Raw genomic sequence first — 23597 nt, 5'->3', positions numbered from 1 at the left:
TCCATTGGCGTCCGGAAGTAGGGATCGTACATATTTTTGGGGTCGCATCATTAATCGAAACTCTAAAATACTCCATCACGGCAAATTTTGCAATAAACTTAAAAAAATATCTAATAATTCAATATATGGCCGTTATTTTAGGCATTATATCAATCTGGAGATATACTCGTATTTACAAGCAAAAGAAGCTAATACGCTCAACCCTGAACTCATAAACCTTAAGTCCAAAAACCCTAAGCCCATAAACCCATAAGGTTTGTGGTGCTGTGTTGTGAGCATATTCAAAAATCGAGAAATAAGTTACACTATTAAATTTCAACACGCGATTTCTCAAAGACGATAAATGATATGGGGAAAAATCCAAGTGCGTTTAAAGAGTAAGTTTACTTTAAGACCCCATTAACGGTTTCAGCAAAAAATTACCTTTCATGCAACATAACCTCAAATATGTCAAAAAAATCGCGGGCACTTTTAGGTTATGATATCTCGAAAACCAGAGCCAATTGAGAAATTTGTGCTTCGTATTCACGTTCAGCGCACCAAAATGCTTTGGGAAAGTATATTCGTGTTGTTGGGTTAAAACCTTGTCGGCCTGTGTTATCTAACATGTCAAATTTCAAACGCTTTAAGAAAATATTTTTATTTATACAGGGTGTCTCATAATTAGCTGCCAACCCTGAACAGGCCGATTCTATGATCAAAACTAAGTAAAAAAATTCATATGAACATGGGTCCGGAAATGCTTCCTAAGGGCACAGGGACCCATTGAAGAGGGAGGAATGGAAATCATTTTTTGCAATATCTCTCAAATCGCGTTGTGATAAATGAATGAAATTTGGTATACACAGCTAAATTTTGATGAGCAATTTGATGGACTAATCCATTTATTTCCACAAGGTCCATTGGGGTGGGTACGGGGGGGCCCTTGGTACTTTGCGTGTGTAACTTTTTCATCTTTGACTTTTTAACAAATTGGACAGCAAATTCCGTTTTCCCGAACTGTTTTACGTTAAAAAGGTACTCTTGTTTCAAATCGTTATCTTTAACGGTTTCTGAGAAAATCGCTCTTGAATTAATCCCACTTTGGTCAATTTCATAGTAATTTAAACAAAAAAAAATAATAATAATTTTCCTTTCCTCTCTTTTCCATTTAAAGGATTAATTTTTATTTAATTTAATTTTTTATTATTATTTTTTTATTAAAATTAGATTAAATTTAAACAAAAAAATTTTTTTTGTTTAAATTACTATGAAATTGACCAAAGTGGGATTAATTCAAGAGCGATTTTCTCAGAAACCGTTAAAGATAACGATTTGAAACAAGAGTACCTTTTTAACGTAAAACAGTTCGGGAAAACGGAATTTGCTGTCCAATTTGTTAAAAAGTCAAAGATGAAAAAGTTACACACGCAAAGTACCAAGGGCCCCCCCGTACCCACCCCAATGGACCTTGTGGAAATAAATGGATTAGTCCATCAAATTGCTCATCAAAATTTAGCTGTGTATACCAAATTTCATTCATTTATCACAACGCGATTGAGAGATATTGCAAAAAAATGATTTCCATTCCTCCCTCTTCAATGGGTCCCTGTGCCCTTAGGAAGCATGTCCGGACCCATGTTCATATGAACTTTTTTACTTAGTTTTGACCATAGAATCCGCCTGTTCAGGGTTAGCAGCGAATTATGAGACACCCTGTATACCAAATAACTACTATTTGGTTTGGTATGATTGAAAACATACAAATACATATAGTGTACAATTGATTGCTGTTTAAAATGGTACTGAAATGCTGGGAACTCCATCAAAATTGCGTGCATATTTTTTAAATCTTGCAAATTGGCGTCGTGTTGACGTCAGTACCTATGGTGTTGAGTGTTGGTATGATTCTTTGAAGGCATGCAACTTAGAACATTTCTCCCAGGGGGCGTATTGTGAGTTCTTGCACCTAAAATTAAAAAAAAAGTACTTTGTCATTTAATAAATCATAAAGTTGTTGCAATATTTAGCCAAAAATTATTTTTATTTAGTACCATCTGCCTGTATACCTCCTGTTATCAGGTTAATACCATTAATGATCGTATGACGCTATTTGTCATTGTTTATTTCAGTGTAATAGGAAGTGTAAGTCAACTAAAAAAAATGTCACTCACGTGAACGCCAGGACCTGTGGACAGCACGTACATCACGCCCTCTGCGATGTCTTCCGCCTTGAGTCTAGGTAAGGCGTCGATTGCTTCTTTAGTGCCGTCGTCGGGAAAACCGTCGGAAAACTCGGTTCCCACCACTCCCGGACTAATACTCTGCAAGAATGTTGCAAACACTAGCCTTCCCCTAATTTTTTCTTTGTGCAAGCCCACGCGACCAACTATCCATATTTTTAATCAGTGGCGGCTCGTCGTATGAAGCAGCTGTATTCGTATAACCCTAGCACGTCTGGATTAAGGTTAAATGAAGGTCAAATTTCGTTTTTTGAATGGTATAACTTTTTTGACCCCGGAATCAGAAACAGCTAGAAATTTTACGTCCAAATACGTGTTGACCTAGTGGTGAAAGTGACCTCTGGAGATTATCTGGAGGTCATTTAAAGGTCGAATGTGAGATTTGAATCTACCGGCTCAGATTTCCGCTTCGAAACGAGACGTCGGATCTCGGACCAGTTGACTTTTACGTTTTTTGGACCGTTGATCACGAATCCAATGTCCACGTGACCCCAGCGCGTCTAGATTAAGGTCAAATAAAGGTCACTTTCATCAACGGGTTGACACGTATTTGGACGTAAAATTTCAAGCTCTTTCGGAATCCGGGGTCAAAAATTCATTCAAAAAACGAAATTTGACCTTCATTTGACATTGATCCAGCCGTGTTGGGGTTATACGGATACCGGGATCGTGATCAGTGACCTCTAAAACATGTGAATCAATTGGGCTGAGAGAAGGTAACTCTCAATTTCATTGTGTGGCCCTGTGTATTCTTAAACCAAGTAGGATTTTTTTTAATTAGGTATTAGGTAAATACAGGTTTATAAATACAAGTGCCGCAGGCAAAACTTTTTAAATTTTAAATTTTAATTTTTAGTTCAGATTTATTTTATTAACCTGCTCTTAAATAATCAAACATAAATTAAAAATTTTAACATCAGAACTTTAGAAATGTTATTTACAATAAAATTAACAGAAACAAAACGGATGTTTCAGTTTGAGTGAAACAAACTTTAACTACAAATAGAACTCGATAAACAATTCAGAATCTAACAATGAATCCCAAATGATTATTAGGTCATTGGCGTAGAAGTTGGGGTAAAAAAATCCCGCTTTACTACCCATTCTTACGCCACTGACTTACATAAATTTGTAAATTTTACAGTCAATTATGCACATATGTAAATGGTAACACCACACCAAATTTGAATCAATTTGTTAAAGCATAGCAAAGATTTAATAAATAATATGATTTTAAAAACCAACCAATACGTCCCTGTACAGGTTGGTCAATTTTCGATGGGAATTCGGGGTATTTCAGAAACTACTAAATATACAATAAATCTGACACGACGTTCTCGAGATCGATTTTCATGGCACACTCGACTGTCAAATCAGAAATTTGCTATCTTCATTTGTTTCTGAGTTACAGGGCGTTCCTTGTTATTGTCACATTTTTAAACATGCCTGTATCTCAGCTGTTAAATAAGTTAGAGGTAAAGTGAAAACTTATCAAGACTAATTCTTTGGCGTAGACTTGAATGCCGGTATTAGATTTTTAGTAGATCTTAAGATTTCGGAGTTATGACCCAAAGTTATATTTTTTTAAATGGAAATCGTAGCTGATCATGGCCTAAAAAAAAATAGATATTTTTTTTTGCTTTTTAGCAATATATCACATACTATAATTATTTTTACAAACACAGAAGATATGGGGCGTTTTATATATAAATTACTTCTTTTTTCCTTTTTAATATGGCTGGCTATGAAAATACATATAAAACTATAATTCTTACTTTTACATAACTCATATCTGTTGTAAAAATATGATGTTTATTTTAAATGCACAACATATACTCTTATGATAACATAATACTAACGAAATTTTAGGAGATAGGTGTATAGGAACAAACGGACCGATCAGATGGCCAGCTAGGTAACCTGATTTGAGTCCGTTGGACTTTCTCCTTTGGGGTTTTCTAAAAGATATTATATTTAAAATCCCTTTTCCAGGAACTTCGACGAAATGTTGAAAATTCTTTTAATAATATTTCAAATATACATTTACTAGAAGCGTTGCCAGAAGATGCGCGAAATGTGTAACAGTTGAGGGACGGCAATTTGAACATTTAGATGATGATGTAGGTATTTACTATTGTTTAATTTACGTTTAATATTGTAACTTGAGTTGAAGTGGAATAAAAATTTGAAAAAAGTCTTTTCTTATCTGTAATATATATTTTAATTAAATGTCATATTTTTACAACAGATATGAGCAGAGAGCGGACAATTTGTGTCTTTAACCTTGAACATAGATATGTCATTCATAAACCTAGATACATTATCCACGACGCAGTGGCGTGTCGGGTATGCATCGGAAATTTACGTGATAATTCACGAAAATTTCACGGTACATACATTTTTAGGCGTTATAAAATATTTAGAAAATCAGAAATTGTATACTACATATTTATTAAATAAAGTTCGGTTAAAAATAGTGTCTTTCTTTTAATTGGAAATTAGGAGTCAATGTAACGAATATCCTCAGGCGCCGCACATGATAGAGTAGTCCAGCTCACGCTCCATTCATAACAGGGCTGCAGTTTGAATTCTGACCAATAGGAATTCGATAAACGCAATCGATGTCGACGGATGGACTAGAGACGAGCGCGAGTGTCATTTCATTTCTTTAGAACTAAATTGACTTAATTATTTTCTCGTTATTTAACCTGTTCATATGATTTATGGATTTTAAATAAAGGGTACAAATCTTCGCGAGGATAATACGATATATTTGCTATAAATAATAATTATATTTTGCATAGTATATACACAATACATTTTTGAACGCGTACACATCTCTACCAAAATTTGACCTATTCTTCGGGTTAAAGACACACATTGTCCGCTCTCTAAATATGAGTTTTGTAAAAGTAAGAATTATAGTTTTGTATGTATTTTCATAACCAGCCATATTAAAATGTAAAAAGGATCGAATTTATATATAAAACACCCCGTATCTCCTGTGTTTGTAAAAATAACTATAGCATGTGATATATTGCTGAAAAGCAAAAAAAAATATCCATTTTTTTAGGTCGTGACTAGCTACGATTTCCATTTACAAAAATATAACTTTGGGTCATAACTCCGGAATCTTAAGACATACTAAAAATCTAATACCGGCATTCAATTCTACGCCAAAGAATTAGTCTTGAGCAGTTTTCACTTTAACTCTACCTTAGTTAACAGCTGAGCTACAGACATGTTCAAAAGTGTCACAATAACGAGGAACGCCCTGTAACTCAGAAACAAATGAAGATAGCAAATTTCTGATTTGACAGTCGTGTTTGCCATGAAAATCGAGCTCGAGCACGTGGTGTCAGATTTATCATATATTTAGTAGTTTCTGAGATATCCTGAAATCCCACCGAAAATGGACCAGCCTGTACAGTGGAAACGGTAAGACTTAGACCCTTGCTTTATAAGGCTATTCTGAATTATTTATTGAGTTCTATTTGTAGTTAAAGTTGGATTCACTCGAACTGAAACACCTGTATATCATTTTGTTTTGTTTCTGTTAAATTTATTGTAAATAACATTTCTAATGTTCTGATGATATTCAATTTTTTAATTTATGATTATTTAAGAGCAGGTTAATAAAATAAACCTGAACTAAAAATTAAAATTAAAAATTTAAAAAATTTTGACTGTGATACTTTTTTTTTCTTTATTGACCACATAATAAAACAGCCACAGGCCTCACCTATTCACAAGGTCACGAACCGCCACTGTTTTTAATACATACCGGAGGAAACTTACAGTAACTTTAATTCCCAGTTCGTGGTATCTCAATTCTTGTCTCAAGCTCTCTGTCAGGGCCGTCACAGCGAATTTGGAGGCGGGGTACACGTTGAAATTGGGCTTGGGCATGTTTGGGACGTAGTGGCCCGCCACGCTGTTCATGTGGACGATGTGCCCCGCGATGTCGTTCTCCTTCATGATCTTCACGGCCTCCCGGGTGCAGATGCACAGCGCCAGGACGTTGACTTCGAAGATGCGCCGCCATTCGTCAGTAGCGCCATCTGTGGAAGCGTTCGTGCACTTTTGTAAAAAAAATATTTGCGTTTGGCGGTAAGGAATTTCACCGTCGTCTAAAAATTTCAATTTTCCCAATAGCCAAATAGTGGTCAATTCATTTTTAAATAACTAAAGTGAATTATAGGAAAGAAAATTGCGGAAATTTCTTGGAAAATCTTATAAGTACAGTTTTCCAAGGTTTGAATATTTATGAGCATCAATCGTATCACTTTATAGGTTTTCGAGGGTTCACAGGGTGTCGCAAGCTCGATAGTACGGGCCTACTGCGAGGATACAAAAAATTTAAATAAAATTTGGGACACGTGGTATTATACGGGTAAGCTCAATTTTTAATCGAAAGGAAGGATTAATGACGTCATAAAATATATGTTTCCAGAAACATACCCACATTTTTTTCCTATTAAAAGCTCTCTTTTTTCTAATAAACTTTTATTAGATAAATTTTTCTGTATTACCACCCGTTTAAAAGTTATAAACAATATCGTCCTAAACAGTCTCAAAAGAAATACCACTTGAAAATCACATGAGCCGTGGAAGGATCAAGTATTCATTGGAAAATAATTGAATGCTCGTTGTTTAAAGCGCATAAATGTCATTGAGAATAATTAAAAGGATTAAACTCGATAATTCTTTAATACAGTTAAAACAAAAGGTGATGAAAACAATTACTAAACTTAAAAAATGAGGCAAACGCTTTCATACTGCATATACAGGGTGATTCACAACTTATCCAAAAAAAAATTGGGAATAGATGCGGCATGAGAAATGGAGTAAATATAGTAAAAAAAAATTTGTAAAATCCTTATAGTTTCCGAGAAAAAAATTATTGAAGTTATAGTACATTCAACCACTACATAGCTGGACAACTGTAGTCTCTAGCGTCATTCGCAATACGCGTGGAGAGCCACGNTAAGGAATTTCACCGTCGTCTAAAAATTTCAATTTTCCCAATAGCCAAATAGTGGTCAATTCATTTTTAAATAACAAAAGTGAATTAGAAGAAAGAAAATTGCGGAAATTTCTTGGAAAATCTTATAAGTACAGTTTTCCGAGGTTTGAATATTTATGAGCATCAATCGTATCACTTTATAGGTTTTCGAGGATTCACAGGGTGTCGCAAGCTCGATAGTACGGGCCTACTGCGAGGATACAAAAAATTTAAATAAAATTTGGGACACGTGGTATTGTATGGGTAACCTCAATTTTTAATCGAAAGTAAGGATTAATGACGTCATAAATTATATGTTTCCAGAAACATACCCACATTTTTTTCCTATTAAATACTCTCTTCTAATAAACTTTTATTAGAGAAATTTTTCTGTATTACCACCCGTTTAAAAGTTATAAGCAATATCGACCTAAAGAGTCTCGAAAGAAATACCACTTGAAAATCACATTAGCCGTGGAAGGATCAAGTAGTCATTGGAAAATAATTGAATGCTCGTTGTTTAAAGCGCATAAATGTCATTGAGAATAAATAGAAGAATTAAACTCGATAATTCTTTAATACAGTTAAAACAAAAGATGATGAAAACAATAACTAAACTTAAAAAATGAGGCAAACGCTTTCATACTACATATACAGGGTGATTCACAACTTATCCAAAAAAATTTGGGAATAGATGCTGCATGAGAAATGGAGTCAATATCGTAAAAAAAATTTTTGTAAAATCCTTACAGTTTTCGAGAAAAAAATTATTGAAGTTATAGTACATTCAACCACTACATAGCTGGACAACTGTAGTCTCTAGCGTCATTCGCAATACGCGTGGAGAGCCACGGGGCCTCAGCGACTCCGAATACTGAAATCCGATTTTGCAATCGTCGTTGCGATAGTGTTTACCTGTTATCTGTAGTGTTTACAATACTTTTTTGGTAGTTAGTGTCAAAAATGGTTTGCGTGTATAGCAACTCGGAGTTGATAGATATCGTTTTAATTTATGGTGAAGCAAGACAACATTTGTATTATGGTGAAGTATTTGTGTTATTGTGAAACAAGACAGCATTTGTGTTAGTTCGTGGACGACGGACCCAAATGTGTTTACACGTTGGTGGATATAATTTTGAACAATTGTTGTTGTAACATCGGGTATGCCAAATGATTTTATTATTTTACCTACGACCACTACTGTAAATACTTAAAAACACACCGTCTGCGATCAATGTAAGATTCATATTACGTACGGTAAAAAAATCGCACAGCTTGGTAAAAAAAATCGTACAGTTTTCCTAGCAACCGCCTAGCAACGGTCAATACAATACTGTTTTTCAATTTCATGTCATTACTGACAAACCGACTTTGGTCCGTCCAAAGAACGTACCGAAAAAGGTTCTGATCAACAATTTCTATATTTACTACAATTTGAGCTATAAAATTAAGTCTGTTTTCAATGTGACGCTCAGGCAAATACTCCAAATTGTGAATTTTGTAGTCATGATACTCACTGGTCTTTGAAATTCGTTGAACGGCCGATTTATCCAAATTCAATTCCCGGCTAGCCTGGCGTATAGAGTTTCGTGTGGATTTTGTTCGAAATCTGTAACAGTCTAGTTTTATTAACATTGTTTCATACCCTTCAGTCAATTATTTGATTTTTTCAAACAGAAAATGCATCTTCATTTCGTCGCAAGGTCGCCTCCAATCTTGCAAAGGTTCTATGACCAGGAATGAGGCGCTCTGGATACCTTTCTGGATATAACTCAACAGCTCTTCATGAATATTTTTGTGACTCGCCATAAATTAACAACGTATCAACTTTGTCTGAATGAGAAAACATTTTGTAAACACAAAAGTTATACGTTTGACGTTCATGAGTAATGACAAGTATTTTGTGACATTTATGCACTTTAAATAACGAACATTCAATTATTTTCCAACGGCTACTTGATCCTTCCACAGCTAATGTGATTTCTAGGTGGTATTTCTTAGGAGACTCTTTAGGGCGATATTGCTTATAACTTTTAAATGGGAAGTGATACAGAAAAATTTATCTAATAAAAGTTTATTAGAAAAAATAAAGCTTTTTAACAGACAAAAAATTTGGGCATGTTTCTGGTAAAAATCATTAGTCGTTTCTGTCAAAACCCAAAGATAATACTTTCGATTCAAAATCATCTCATCCCATTTTACACCACGTCCCAAATTATATTTAAATTTTTTGTACCCTCACAGTAGGCCCATATTATCGAATCGATATAGTATGAGAAACCCTCTACATACGAATTAATTATGCGCTTTTTAATATTTTCCAGAAAAATCTGTTTTCTTTGAAATTTTTTTGCGACAGCGCTAAAGCAATTTTACATAAGAAACCTCGATTTCTATGTCCATAAAAAATTATTAAAAATAATAAATAAAAAAGTATTTTTTTTAATTAGAAATAAATAAAAATATATATACAGGGTGGTCGCGATGTAATGGGCCAAAATTCATGACTAGATTCCTGACGTGAAAATATTGCGATTTAGACAAACTCACCTTAGTCCAAAAGTTGATACTTACAGAGATACAGGGTGTTTAATGCAAAATTTTATTTTAGTTTTTTCTTATTTATTTCATAATAAATGCTCATATCGAGATGAAATTTTGGTGTTAGGGGTTTTCTGGGGCGAGAGATTGAAATATATCCATGGTTTGCTTGTAGCTCATAGAGAGCGCCACCTGCGCTAGGTCGAATGCGTTGAAAACGACAGAACTTTTTTATCTTTCAAAAATCTAATTCTCAGGTAGCAAATTCTGATTTTACAACTTCTTTTACACAAAAAAGCTATACTTTTTGATAGTCGCTATCTTGCACCGTTCTCGTAAAATTTGCCATTGAAAATTCCAATGTATTTGCATTCAATTACAAATCGGCAAAAATTTTCAAGTAGGCTTATGTTAAAATCCAATTTTGACATTTTCCACTTATCTTAGTGCTGTCAGTAATATTACAGTATTATTCGTGCCTTATTAAAAGTATTCTTTACTTTATGATCTAAATCGTAGTGCGAGATAACATGCCACGCCATAATTTATTTTCAAATGGAGAAATGCGCGATATGGTTTGCGTTTATGCGCAATCAGATTATGTTGGACGTCGAGCGCTTCGTCGGTATTCAGAGTTGTATCCGAATAGAAGGCAACCAAATCGGAAACTATTTCAAGAACTTTTTAATAGACTTGGAGAAACTGGTAGTTTTCGTCCTAAAAGAGACAACGCAGGGCGTACTGTTACAGTTCACCAAGAAGAAGAAATTTTAGTAAGAGTGGCAGGAAATCCAGAAGTTAGCAGCAGGCAGGTAGCTAGAGAAACCGGTGTTAGTAAAACAACAGTTCTCAAAATCTTTCACAAGGAAAATTTATATCCCTACCATTTTACACCCGTGCAAAATCTTTTAGCAGCAGACTTACCAGCTAGATTACAATTTGCTCATTTTATGCGCAATCAGCAAAACCTTGACCAGGAATTTTTGGATAATGTACTATTCACTGATGAAGCGACCTTTACTCGTCGAGGAATTTTCAATTTTAGAAACAAGCACATATGGGATAATGAAAATCCTCACGTAGTCAGTGAGCGTCACTTCCAACATGAATTTAAGATAAATGTTTGGTGCGGAATCATAGGAAATCACCTTTTGGGTCCACATGAGCTTCCTCCAAATCTAAATGGTGACTTGTATTTAGATTTCCTGCAGCACCATTTAGTTGACTACCTCGACGATTTACCACTGAATACACGGCAAAATCTATTTTTCATGCAAGATGGAGCTCCCCCTCATTATTCTGTCAGAGTACGGAACTATCTTGACCACATTTTTCCGGATCGTTGGATCGGTCGTGGGAGTCGAATATTATGGCCTCCTCGTAGTCCTGACTTTAATCCTATGGATTTTTGTTTCTGGGGCTACATGAAATCAGTTGTCTATATAAAAACTATAAACACCCGCGAAGAGCTATGGCAGAAAATTGTAAATGCCGCCGAATCATTTCGTAACAAGAATATTGAACATTTATTATAATATTCGATATTCAATTGTTCATCACAATTTATAATTTGAAATAAACTCTTGTTCTTTTTGACATTCGTACCTTATTTTGATTACTCGAATTACCAAAGCTAAATATCTTGAGAACGGTGCAAGGTAGCGACTATCAAAAAGTATAGCATTTTTATGTAAAAGAAGTTGTAAAATCAGAATTTGCTACCTGATAATTAGATTTTTGAAACATAAAAAAGTTCTGTCGTTTTCAACGCATTCGACCTAGCGCAGGTGGCGCTCTCTATGAGCTACAAGCAAACCATGTTATGATTTCAATCTCTCGCCTCAGAAAACCCCTAACACCAAAATTTCATCTCAATATGAGCATTTATTATGAAATAAATAAGAAAAAACTAAAATAATATTTTGCATTAAACACCCTGTATCTCTGTAAGTATCAACTTTTGGACTAAGGTGAGTTTGTCTAAATCGCAAAATTTTCACGTCAGGAAACTAGTCATGAATTTTGGCCCATTACATCGCGACCACCCTGTATATATTGACATACTTTTTTCTGCAATTGAATTGCATATCTGTCCTCTATTGTATACAGCTTTTTTGCTGACGCAAGTGAATTTTTATCAAATCATGATTTCTTACAATCAGTGTATTTGCCTTTCTCCCAGTACAATTATAGTTATGATCTATTATAACCAGCTTTCTCGTCTTACCTAGAAGATGGGTTGGCCTGGTCAGACCAGCATTGTTGACTAGAATATGCACAGGTCCAATATGGTCGGTCACCCATTTGAAAGCTTTTAGAATATCATCCTCCTTAGTCACGTCGCAGCGCACTGCATATAGTTTTCCCGGCGCATCCACCAAATTATTGGATAGCTCTTCTATCTTCTCTATTCTTCTGGCTAGCCCCACGACCTGGACAAAACAAAAATTGTTTCTAAGGGCGTGCACAATTTATGAAACTTGTAAATATTTTATTTGTTTGATCGATTCCGTTTTATGTGCATACGGTTTCGTCTGTAAAACATCCCCAAATTTTGACAGACACGCGACGAGGAAAGAAAAATGGTTTATTTGAGAAGTATTGAACAAACATATGTTTTTTTTTTAGATTTTATAAGTTGAACTTAGTCTTAAATGAAGAGAAACCAGTTGTTCAGATACTGAAGGCATGTACAAGGTTACAACTTTCTAATTTACCAATACATGTATCTTTGTTATCTTAAGAGATGCGGAAATGGTTATTTGAGCAAGAATGTGCAGAATTTTATATCGATCAAGGATTCATTTTTATGCTATTTCTTTTTTTAGTCGTATTTCACTTGTTTTTCAAAATTTTAGGGCAAAAATTTGTAGTCTGATAGTAAAGAATGATGTGAGGAACAACACCACCACCACCAACAACAACAACAGTGACAACAACTACAACATAATCCAAAACAACAGCAGCAACAACAGCAGTAGCGGCGGCACCGACAGCACTAACAACGACAATAGCAGCAGCAACAACGTCAATCATAACAACAACAACAACAACAGTAGTAACAATAACAGCAACAATAGCATCAGCAACAACGTCAATAACAACTACTACTACTAACTACTACTACAGCAGTAACACCAACATGATCAATAACAACAACAACGACAACAGCAGTTTCAGCAGCAACAACAATAATAGCAGCAACAATAAAAACAACAAAAAAGCAGCAGCAACCACGACTGCAGCAGCAGCTAACAACAGCAACAGCTACAACAACAGCAGCAGCAAGATCAAGAATAACATTAACAACAACTACAGCAGCAGCAGCACCGACAACAACAATGACAACAACAGCGACATCAGTAGCAGATGTAACAATAACAATAGCAGCAGCAAGAGCAACAACGAGAAGAAAAGCAGCAGTAATTTATATCAAACACAACAGCAACATCTTCAATTACAGCAATATTGCGTCAAAAGTAGGTCCGTCACACACCAATGTGTTTACGAGTAGGTGGACAGTCATTTTACTTACAATTATTCCTTTTTCTACCAAAGCTTTGCTGATGGCAGCGCCAATGCCTGCGCTAGCTCCTGTAACGATTGCCACTTTGTCCACCCAGCGCTCCATGATTTACTGTAAAGCTAGAAAAAAAAAATGTAGGAATTATTAAGTTGCATATTTATTTCGTTCGAAAATAAAATACCCGAAAAGGTTCTCCTAGATACTTACTGAAAAAATAATTAAAATAGTAGTAAATAGAGGTATAATTTTAGAAGTGTACAAATTTTGAGGGCGACAACACTAATATACAGGGTGTTTTTTATTGATAAATTGTCTGTAACATTCATTCGTGTTATCTGATTGAAGTCAAATTTGACATCCGATGATCCGATGGTAAAAAGGCATGGTCGATCTTATAAGAGCAACCGCTTTGTTGTCAGATTGCCACTTTTAAGATATAACAGGAAATTATATTTTTAAAAAAGGAACAATGTATTTTTTTGACATATGGTGGAAAAAGCAACAGATTCTTACATGTTCTTGAAATTAATTTGTGACATTTTCCAAAAATCAACGATTCTCAACATGTTCTTGAAATTACTGTATCACATTTTCCATAAATAACAAACAAATTAAAATAATCCTCATTAGTATAATTTAAACGATACCCAGGCATTTTTATTTAAATTTTCGGCAAAACTATTCAGACGCAATAATAATTTGACAACTAACTTGACAAATGTCATGTTATTTCAATTGTTTTTGCGGTGTTTCTGGTCATGGCCAATTTGACGACAGGTCTGATACGAGAAAAACTACCCAAAAAATTGAAGATTGCAAATATCTCTAAAAGTAGTAACGGCAACCCGAAAAATGCTTATATGGCTTGAAAGGAAATTTCAATCTGCGTACGACAGAATAAAAAAATACAGGGTGTTCCATTTAAGTTAACAAAGTTATAGCTGTTTGAAGTTAACAAAATGTAACAATATAAATGTAATATAAACAATTGAATAATGCAAATCACTAAATTAAATAATTTTTTTAATGGAACACCCTATATATTTTCAAAAATAGTTTTAAACTGAAATATGTCGAAAAGTCCTGAATTAAACATTAAACATTAAACATATTATATATTTTTATAAAGAGAAACATTTTACGAAGCTAATTCTGCACTAAAATATAGGGCGTTCAATTAAAAAAAATATTTTTTTCCCTTTAATTTAGTGATTTCTATTATTCAATTGTGTCTGTCTAAAACTGTATTATAAAAATTCATAAAAAAATGTTAAAATTTTTGTATTAAAAACTTTTTTGTAATTTCAATAATAAACTCACAATAAGTTGTCAGATTGTAGTGACTAACCCTGTACAATCACAGTAAATCAAATGTGTAGCAAAAACTTTTTTATTATACAGGGTGTCCCGTAAAGTATGTTACAAACTTTGGGTGGTGATAGTACATAAAAAAATATGACTAAAAACTCTAATAAACATAACCTCTTAAACGCACCGTTTTGAAGTTATAGGCCTTAAAAGGTGCAACTACAAAAGTAGTTTTTGTGACGTAACTCTTTGTTGGAAAAAGAAAACATAATGAAATTTTCAGGGACTAGTCAGCTTTAGGAAGCCAATAAATAATGTGGATATTAATAAAATTGAGAAAGCGGAAGGGTGTTTTTTTATCACCCTGTATCCTATTTTTTGCCAAAAAAAATTTTTCTGCAAAGATACAGCAAATATCATAAGATTTTTAGAAAGACCATTGAATTTAGAAATTTTTTTGTCTCTTGCATTTTTTATGTAAAATGATTAGTTTTCTAATAAATTTACAAAATGCAAAGGGAGTTTACTCACCGCTAGGTGTTAAATTTGACGTATTCAAAAAGTAGGCGCCTGTCACTTTTAACATAGTTGACATTTGTTACCATATTTTAATCGTGTCTGTTGACGAATTATTAATTTGTGAGTACAATGGCGGATAACAATCGTTTTACTAATCAAGAATATGCCGAAATGCATTTTATTTATGGATTATGTAATGGAAATGCAACAGCTGCTCGAAGAACATACATAGAACGTTATCCGCAGAGACGTCAGCCGTCTACACAATTATTTACTCGGATTCACAGACGGATTATTGAAACTGGTAGTGTGGTACCCCGTTACATACATTGTGGTAGAATTGCTAGAAGACTACCCGCGCAAGATGAACAAATTTTGAGATCTTTTGAACAAAATCCGGGAGAAAGTGTGCGAAGGGCAGCTAATCAGTTACAGCTTTCCAGAATGTCAGTTTGGCGTGTTTTGAAGGAAAACGGCCTTTATGCCTACCATCTCCAAAAAGTGCAACATTTAATGCCTGAAGATCTTCCCCGACGCCTAGAATTCTGCCGAATAATACTTAACCATCACCAACATAATGTGGAATTTATTAGCTCCATTTTATTTACCGATGAAGCCACCTTTACACGAGATGGTTTACTGAACTTGCACAATGCACATGCATGGTCAGACGAAAATCCTCATGCTACCATTGATAGTCATCACCAACACCGATTCTCAGTCAACGTATGGGCTGGAATAATAGGTGACTATTTGCTCGGGCCTTTCTTTCTACCTCAAAGGCTTGATGCAGTAGAATATTTAAACTTCCTAGAAAACCATCTCCCTGAGTTAATGGAAAATGTTCCTTTAAATTTGAGACAATACATGTGGTACCTCCATGACGGGGCACCTGCGCATTTCAGTGTTCATGTTAGAGAGTATCTACATATGCGGTTTCCTAATCGATGGATTGGAAGAGGATATAATGCACCAATAGCCTGGCCACCGCGATCACCGGACTTGAATCCTGTCGATTTTTATCTTTGGGGACACGCGAAATCTCAAGTTTATGCAACCCCTGTTGATACAGAAGATCAACTTAGGTTGTGAATTGTAGAAATTTTTAATTTAATAATAAATAGTCTATTCATATTCCAAAGAGTCAGATTTAACTTTATAAAGAGACTGACAGCATGTATCGATGCAGAAGGAGGAACATTTATTATAATAACATATTTTGTTTCAGTTCTGTTTTGGTTACTTAATTAAAAAAATTATATTGGAAATTGATTGTATTCTTAAAAATTCACTAGGCTTAAGAAATGTATGTAAATAATTCGGAAGCACTCATCTCTCTGCATTTTGTAAATTTACTAGAAAATTAAACATTTTACATAAAAAACACAAGAGACAAAACAATTTCTAAATTCAATGGTCTTTCTAAAAATCTTATGATATTTGCTGTATCTTTGCAGAAAAATTTTTTTTGGCAAAAAATAGTATAGAGGGTGATAAAAAAACACCCTTCTGCTTTCTCGATTTTATTCATATCCGCATTATTTATTGATTTCCTAAAGCTGATTAGCCCCTGAAAATTTCATTAAGTTTTTTTTTTCCAACAAAGAGTTACATCATAAAAATACTTTTATAGTTCCACATTTGAAGGTCTGTAACTTCAAAATGGTGCGTTTAAGAGGTTATGTTTATTCGAGTTTTTAGTCATATTTTTTTATGTACTATCACCACCCAAAGTTTGTAACATACTTTACGGGACACCCTGTATCTAGTAGCTGAACAAGTGTTTTTCTTCTCAATAATCAACGGCCTTCGGTGTCACACTATGTGCCTTTCTCGTCCTTATCAGAACACACTTATCAACGTCTTATTTTCGCATAAGTTATTCATGTAACTACAATTACAGCTTACTCACGTAATCGTAGTTCACAGAAATTAAGTATCGGCCTTACACAGAAATTGCCACAAAATGTCGCTAAATATTTAAACGTTCTAATCTTGTTATTAAGAATGACTAAGCTTTAGGTATATTTCTATATTTTTTTGTTGTAAGTAATTTCGTAGAAAACATCCGTTTTGATAATGATCGCACTAATAATGTACATGAAGTACGCGACGTGGTCATTTGTATAGATTTTCCATTTCCTTTTACATAATTAGAGACTGTAAATATGGTAATGGAATGTCGATACAAAATTCTGATCAATTTTGAAGCGGAAAGTTACAGGTTATGCTTTTAATTTTCCCGCCAAGTTAGTGGCTATTCGGCCAATCAATAGAGGTTTTGTTTGTGACAAAAATACTATACTCCACGGTCGAAATTATAGAGAGTGATTCATCGCCAGCTCTTGGACTAGTAAGGAGGATGAGGCGTGCGGGGATCGAAAATCCATAGGCGTGTATACGTAAAAGGCAACAAGATGTAGAAAATATGGAAAAAATATAATAAAACATAACATCTATTATTTTTAGAGGTTTTATCGAGAAAACTTCAAAAATATTTTAGTAACATTTTGTTTTTAAATTTTAAGTGTTTTCTATAAAACGATGCCCTCTTGGGCATCGATAACCCACCACCACCCGGCTTACGCCGCCGCAAAATATTGTAATGTTTACTATTAATATATTTATTTAAGTAGGTACTTACATATTTTATAATAATTATCTCACGAATATTATCACTGTCACACTTTCACTTCACTGCCACATAATCACTTCACTATTAATATATTTAAATACTTACATATCACATTATTCACATTATATATTTCACATATCACTGTTGCTATCACTATCACTAGAATCATCTTCACCCAAATGAATAATGACTGGTTCTATGAACACTTCTACCGTTGTATCAAGATCCCACATACGTTGTTCCTCTTTCTGTGCATGTCCAATACACTTACACCATGTTTCAGCAGTGACGTGATTAATAGCATCCTGTAATAATAATTTCACGTCGTTTATTTTAAAGGTGGTGTTTTTTCGTGCGATTTCATTCTTTATTTGTGCCCAAACCAACTCAATTGGGTTTAATTCACAGTGGTATGGCGGTAAACGGAGTACACGAATTCCTCGATCTTTGGCCATCTCATCCACTACATACTTAATGTATTGACCTTTTTCTCTTTGGACAATTTTTAATAATTGTACTTTTAGCATGGTTTCTGTATATTCAATATTTTTCGATTGTAACCAGTCCATAATATTTCCTTTTCTCCATGCTGATGTCGGTAACATTTCAACTCTTCTACTATGATAAGGTGCGTTATCCATCACAACAACTGCTCCTGGCTCCAGATATGATAAAACATATTCAAACCATTTTTCAAACACGTCGCTGTTCATATCTTCATGATAATCTCCCGTTTTTCGTGACTCAAATACATGCAAACCATTTTCTAAAAATCCCGTATCGCTTCCAATATGTGTTATAATCAATCTTCGTCCTTTTCCAGAAGGTGCCTTTAATCCAGTAGAAAATCCATCTAAAAATGCTTGTCTCTTACTCTTAACATTACCATCCTGCCAAACTTTTGATACAGTATGACCTTCGTTTACCCATGTTTCATCCATGTAATATATCTTCTTACCAGATGCACGAAGTTCTCTTATTTTTTCTAAGTATTCTCTTCGCCATACCACAATTTCGTCTTTTTCAACGAGCATACTATTCCGATTCCGTTTCAAATATCGAAAATTCATGTCACGCATTATTCTTCTAAGAACCTTATCAGAGAAATTAGGAATATCCTCATCTTCAGCTATTGCAGCTTGAATTTTCTTTATCGTTGGTATTTCATTTCTAAAGAAAAATCCATGAATTTTCCTACGTATGGAGTATTTCACGTCAACGTCGACTTCTATTTTCTTCCTCCCTCGTGTTTCCACTTTTTTCTTCTTTGGATTCACTTCTACACTATTTTTTATGGCACGATAAACAGTAGCAACGGATACTTTTGTCAACGAACTACACATATCAACAGCTTCACTTACACTTGTATTAGAATTTCGCGACCGAATTCCTTTATACACGTTTTTTACCATTATTAATTCCGCATCGCATAGGTTAGGGCGTTTATGAGCAACAAACCGTTTGCTACAACCGGCACTTTGATCCATTTTAATTATTATTCCTACGTTTTAAAACGTCCCTATTGTATTTCTTTAATTTATAAAACTAGTCACGGAATATGCAAACCCTCGCGCGCGCTTATAGTTTGACGTTTCTAACTACGGCTAACTCGAATTCTACATACGTCCGTTTACACCCACTAAAAAGAGCATTTCCCTATCTGTAATAAGTGCGATAGACAGAGATAGGAAATAAATCGCGTTCAGTGTAACTCAGTCTATGACTGTTATATATCCTATCGATGTGCAAAGAGAGCGGCACATAAGCAAATAATATTGAACCGTTATAAAAATCATTTTAAGTTTTATACACTTTACGGTAATAGTGTTTCTATATTATGTATGAATCACTCTCTATAATTTCGGCCGTGGAGTATAGTAGCAAACGGACTGTATCATCATGTAAAGGACAGTTTGTAGATATACGCTTATATGTTTCCTACTCCAATTTACCATTAATTAATTTCTTGAAAAATATTTTTATGCAAAAAACGCATTTTTTATTAGTTTTTTGCTTATAAAACCTAAACTAAGTGCGAAGTCGATCGATCCGATCGGATAATTTGAAACGAAAAAAACCCGAAAAAATCGGAATATTTAGCTTTTTTAAAAAATTCATTACTTCGTAATTTTTTAAGTTGTAGAGCTGACCCTGTGCGCAAAAGTAGTGAATCATATGTACTTTAAATGTGTACAAAGCAGGCGCTGTTGAACCGTTAGTTTTGGCACAATTGCAATTTGAATTTTTTGATGCACTATTTTGCAAAGTTTCTGGATGTGTTCGAGGTATTCCGATTTTAATTTTTTTTTTTTCTTAACTTGAAGTTTATGTTATAACTTGAAAACGAAAGTACACACGAACAATTTGATCACACTATCTTATTATTAATATTGCAAAACGTGGAACTTTGTAATTTAAGATTTGGATCTGAAGGAACTGGCCAAATTCGGATTTTTCCAAATATCTAGTCAGCCATGACGGCTTTTCAAAAAACAGAAGTAACATTTAATAAGGATCATAAAACGGCACATCTTTCCTCATTTAAACTTTTTTGTATCTCTGCTACTTTCCCAGATCCCTACACTAAACATCGAAAAAAACTCACCCTGTATAACCAACAATATTCAAAATTGTCCACCTATATATCAACTGCCCCTAATCTCCCGACCTTCTCCCACTATAGGCTATTGATTATATCCAAAAAACAGGGGTAAAACGAATATGACGCTCAAGCAATTTTCTTGCATAAATCGTTCAAAGGGTCATTTTAGATTAAAAAACCGGGGAGTGCTATTAAATTAAAGGGTGCAAATTGGAGATAGGGGCGAAAATGCATCCCTTTCAGTGTTTTAATTGTAGCTCGAAAAGGAACAAAATTTCGCTATAGTTCATAGGAAACGTTATTTAGAGAATTGGATTTCCCATCGAAATGGCTTATTTAAAAAAATTAAAAGGAAAATTTTATGCAAAAAATCGTTAATAAACAATTTGAAAAAAGCAAACAATTCGATTTTATAATTTCTTTTGCTTTTTTGCCTCCAGTTTTCTTTTTAGTAAAGCTAGCTGGGTACTGCTTCATATAAAAAGTAGATAAAATTTCCTTCAAAAAAAGAGGTTGCACAATATTTTTGGATGAGAATTGACTGATATAAGGCCGCTCAAACTTAGCCAATTTTTCGATTTTCGTTGCATTTACCCTTATACGTTTTAATTCTCATTTTTTGCAAAAAAGGAAGGATTCGTTCAAGGATTTTCATCACATGACTTCGAAGGGTTATTAAAAATGAAAAAACCGAGGGGTGCTATTAAATTAGAGGGTTGAAATTGAAGATAAGGCTGAAAATGCACTTTTGCAGTTTTTTAAATACACGAAAACGAAGCAAAATTTCGGTTTTTAGGAAAAATTTTGTAGAGAATTGAATTTCCTATTAAAATAGCTTATTTAAAAAATTTAAAAGACAAATTTTATGCAAAAAATCGTTAATAATCAATTTTAAAAAAGTAAAAAATAAGATTTTTTGATTTTATTCAGTTTCTTAACTCTTATACTTGAACTTAAAAAAAACAAGTTTGGTACACGGTGTGAGGGTACCAAGGGCATTGATCGACAGTAAATAGAGTTCAATTGAAGCATTTTAAAGGGTTGATAAGGGATGATGCACCAATAAAATTTGACAGAATATTTTAACCCGTTGACAAACTTAAAAAAAATTATTACTTTATTTTATGGGGAATTTAATTCTAAAACTTTTCTTAATTTTGTTAGTTTTCAAAAAACTTCGTTTTCAACAAAAACAGGAATAACTAATGATTCATATATAATTATTTTATGATACATTATGCTACACCAGACATTTACTTTTTTAGATTTTTTACCGTTAGTTATCAATCCAAAATTTGGATTATCTTTAGCCCAGTATCTACAATTTTGGGAGGAAACACACCATTAGTTGTGAATGTTGATTCGACAGTAAATAAAATATTGTTACGAAAGAATCGGTTTTCAATCAGTTTCTCGCCCATTGTTAAACAAAAGTCCAAACGACGACCATCATCACCATGAAGCAATTTATGATTAAACACTGGTTTGAATGGACAGATTTTGTTGTATACTATTTTTTTTTAGCATTTCTTGAGTTCTCGAACAACTTTGTTAAATACAGTTTTTAACGAAAACAAAAATTAAAGGCACCTTGCGTAGGGAAAATGTCACATTTTCAAATTTGTTGGATGATTTATTGCATATTTGATTACTGCCCGTGGCTTCCCAAGAAAAGCAAAACTTTTTATCAAACTTTTTTTCGAAAAATAAACAATAAAAAAGTGTGGTAGCCCATCCGCAAACACACTGTATGTAATTAACTCACATTAATGTCACTATTTTAAAATAGAGGTATGTAACATTATCTCACTTTTTTTCGTGAACTAACTGTTTGTCGTAATTAAACCTAAATTTACCATAAAAAAATAACAACTCACCTCTTTTTATGTAAACTTGTTTCAACTAGGTACTTCCGACCTTCGATGTGGTACACTTTGCGGCACACTAGATGCGACTATTATATGAAATTCGCAAACGCTTGGCCAATGTAATTAATTAGAAATTAATTGACAGTCGCTGACGAACTGACTAATGCCAAGTGGGTGGTCGATTGTTGCAATAGTTGTTCGCACAACTCGACGACAACTGAGCCAGGAAGGTAGGAATATAATGCTAATAAATTGTCGAAAATCAATTCTATATACCTGCCGCCGACGAATACGCCGCAAGGATAAAGTATTTGAGCGTTTTTTGTTTCCTAAATGCACCGTGAAGTTGGTGGGAGTGGGTTAACAACAAATACAGGGTATAATAGAAATGAAAGTGCTGATTCTTCAAATGAAAGTATTCCAAGGAACATTTTTCCTTACATCNTATAAACAGAAGAAGTTTATTTATGACTTTTAAATTAAACATTTATAAACTGCGTTATTATTACCAGAACGTTTTGGCAACGCATCCTCTCATTCCTTATCATTGTCTAATAACTCACACGAAATCTGGAATCGGTATGTTGAATAGTTTACAAGTTATGGCCTTGTAAACAAATTAACTAATTATTATTCTGAACGATCCCGAGGATCTTCCACAAAAGCACTGATATTTTTTCATGGTAGATTACATAATAATACATTGATATCTATAGGTTTTTTTTTAATTTCTAATTTACAACCTGAATTTTTTTTTTATTTTTTAGCCTTAGTTGCAAAATTAAATTTACGACGCACGCGCGTGATATAGTTACATATTATTACATATTCGGAAAGTTTATGAAAAGAGCATTAAGTTAAAAAATAATCATCAAGATTTGTTGAAGAACAACGGAGTTACAGACTGCCAAATAACGAGCGTTCAAATAAAAACGTGGTCAAGTTGGTTCTGAATATTTGGACGTAGGGCGTAGCGTATAGCAAATGAACTTAAACGTCATCTGTCAAAGCGCTATATCGCCGCTATCAATTTGAATATTTTCGTTTTAAAAGCTTTTTAAAATGGTGTTTTCTCAAGAACAAAAAGTGTTTATCATAGAGTCCTACTTTAGAAATGGACGCAAGATTGATGGAATATGGAAGTATTCTATTGAGGAATGTTTCATAGAATTTCAAAATCAATTTCCCGGCGTTGTTGAGTACAAAATTTTTCAAAGTGCAGTTCAGCGTTGTGTTAATGTTTTTCGTGAAACGGGCAGTGTAACAAGAAAAGAAGGAAGCGGCCGACCTAAAAAGCGGACTGAAGAATTAAAAGAAAATGTCCAACAAATAATGGAAAATGCGCCAAGAACTTCTGTACGTGTTTTATCA

At 33.9% G+C, this 23597-nt stretch overlaps 1 protein-coding gene across 1 annotated transcript; it reads right to left on the bottom strand.

The window, feature by feature from the left end:
* Positions 1-1591: 1591 nt before the first annotated feature.
* Positions 1592-22474, bottom strand: LOC108915352 (farnesol dehydrogenase-like). The gene is made up of 6 exons (XM_018721370.2): positions 22236-22474; positions 13304-13413; positions 11996-12200; positions 6021-6283; positions 2154-2303; positions 1592-1948 (listed from the first exon to the last, which is right to left on the bottom strand). The coding sequence occupies exons 2-6, from the start codon at positions 13397-13399 to the stop codon at positions 1907-1909; spliced, it is 756 nt and encodes a 251-aa protein (XP_018576886.1). The 5' UTR covers positions 13400-13413; positions 22236-22474; the 3' UTR covers positions 1592-1906.
* Between the last annotated feature and the right edge of the window lie 1123 nt (positions 22475-23597).

Source organism: Anoplophora glabripennis, unplaced genomic scaffold, assembly GCF_000390285.2.
Source record: "Anoplophora glabripennis isolate ALB-LARVAE unplaced genomic scaffold, Agla_2.0 scaffold155, whole genome shotgun sequence".
Classification (NCBI taxonomy): domain Eukaryota; kingdom Metazoa; phylum Arthropoda; class Insecta; order Coleoptera; family Cerambycidae; genus Anoplophora; species Anoplophora glabripennis.
Note: the sequence above shows the minus strand (reverse complement) of the source record. Positions and strands in the feature narration are given on the sequence as shown.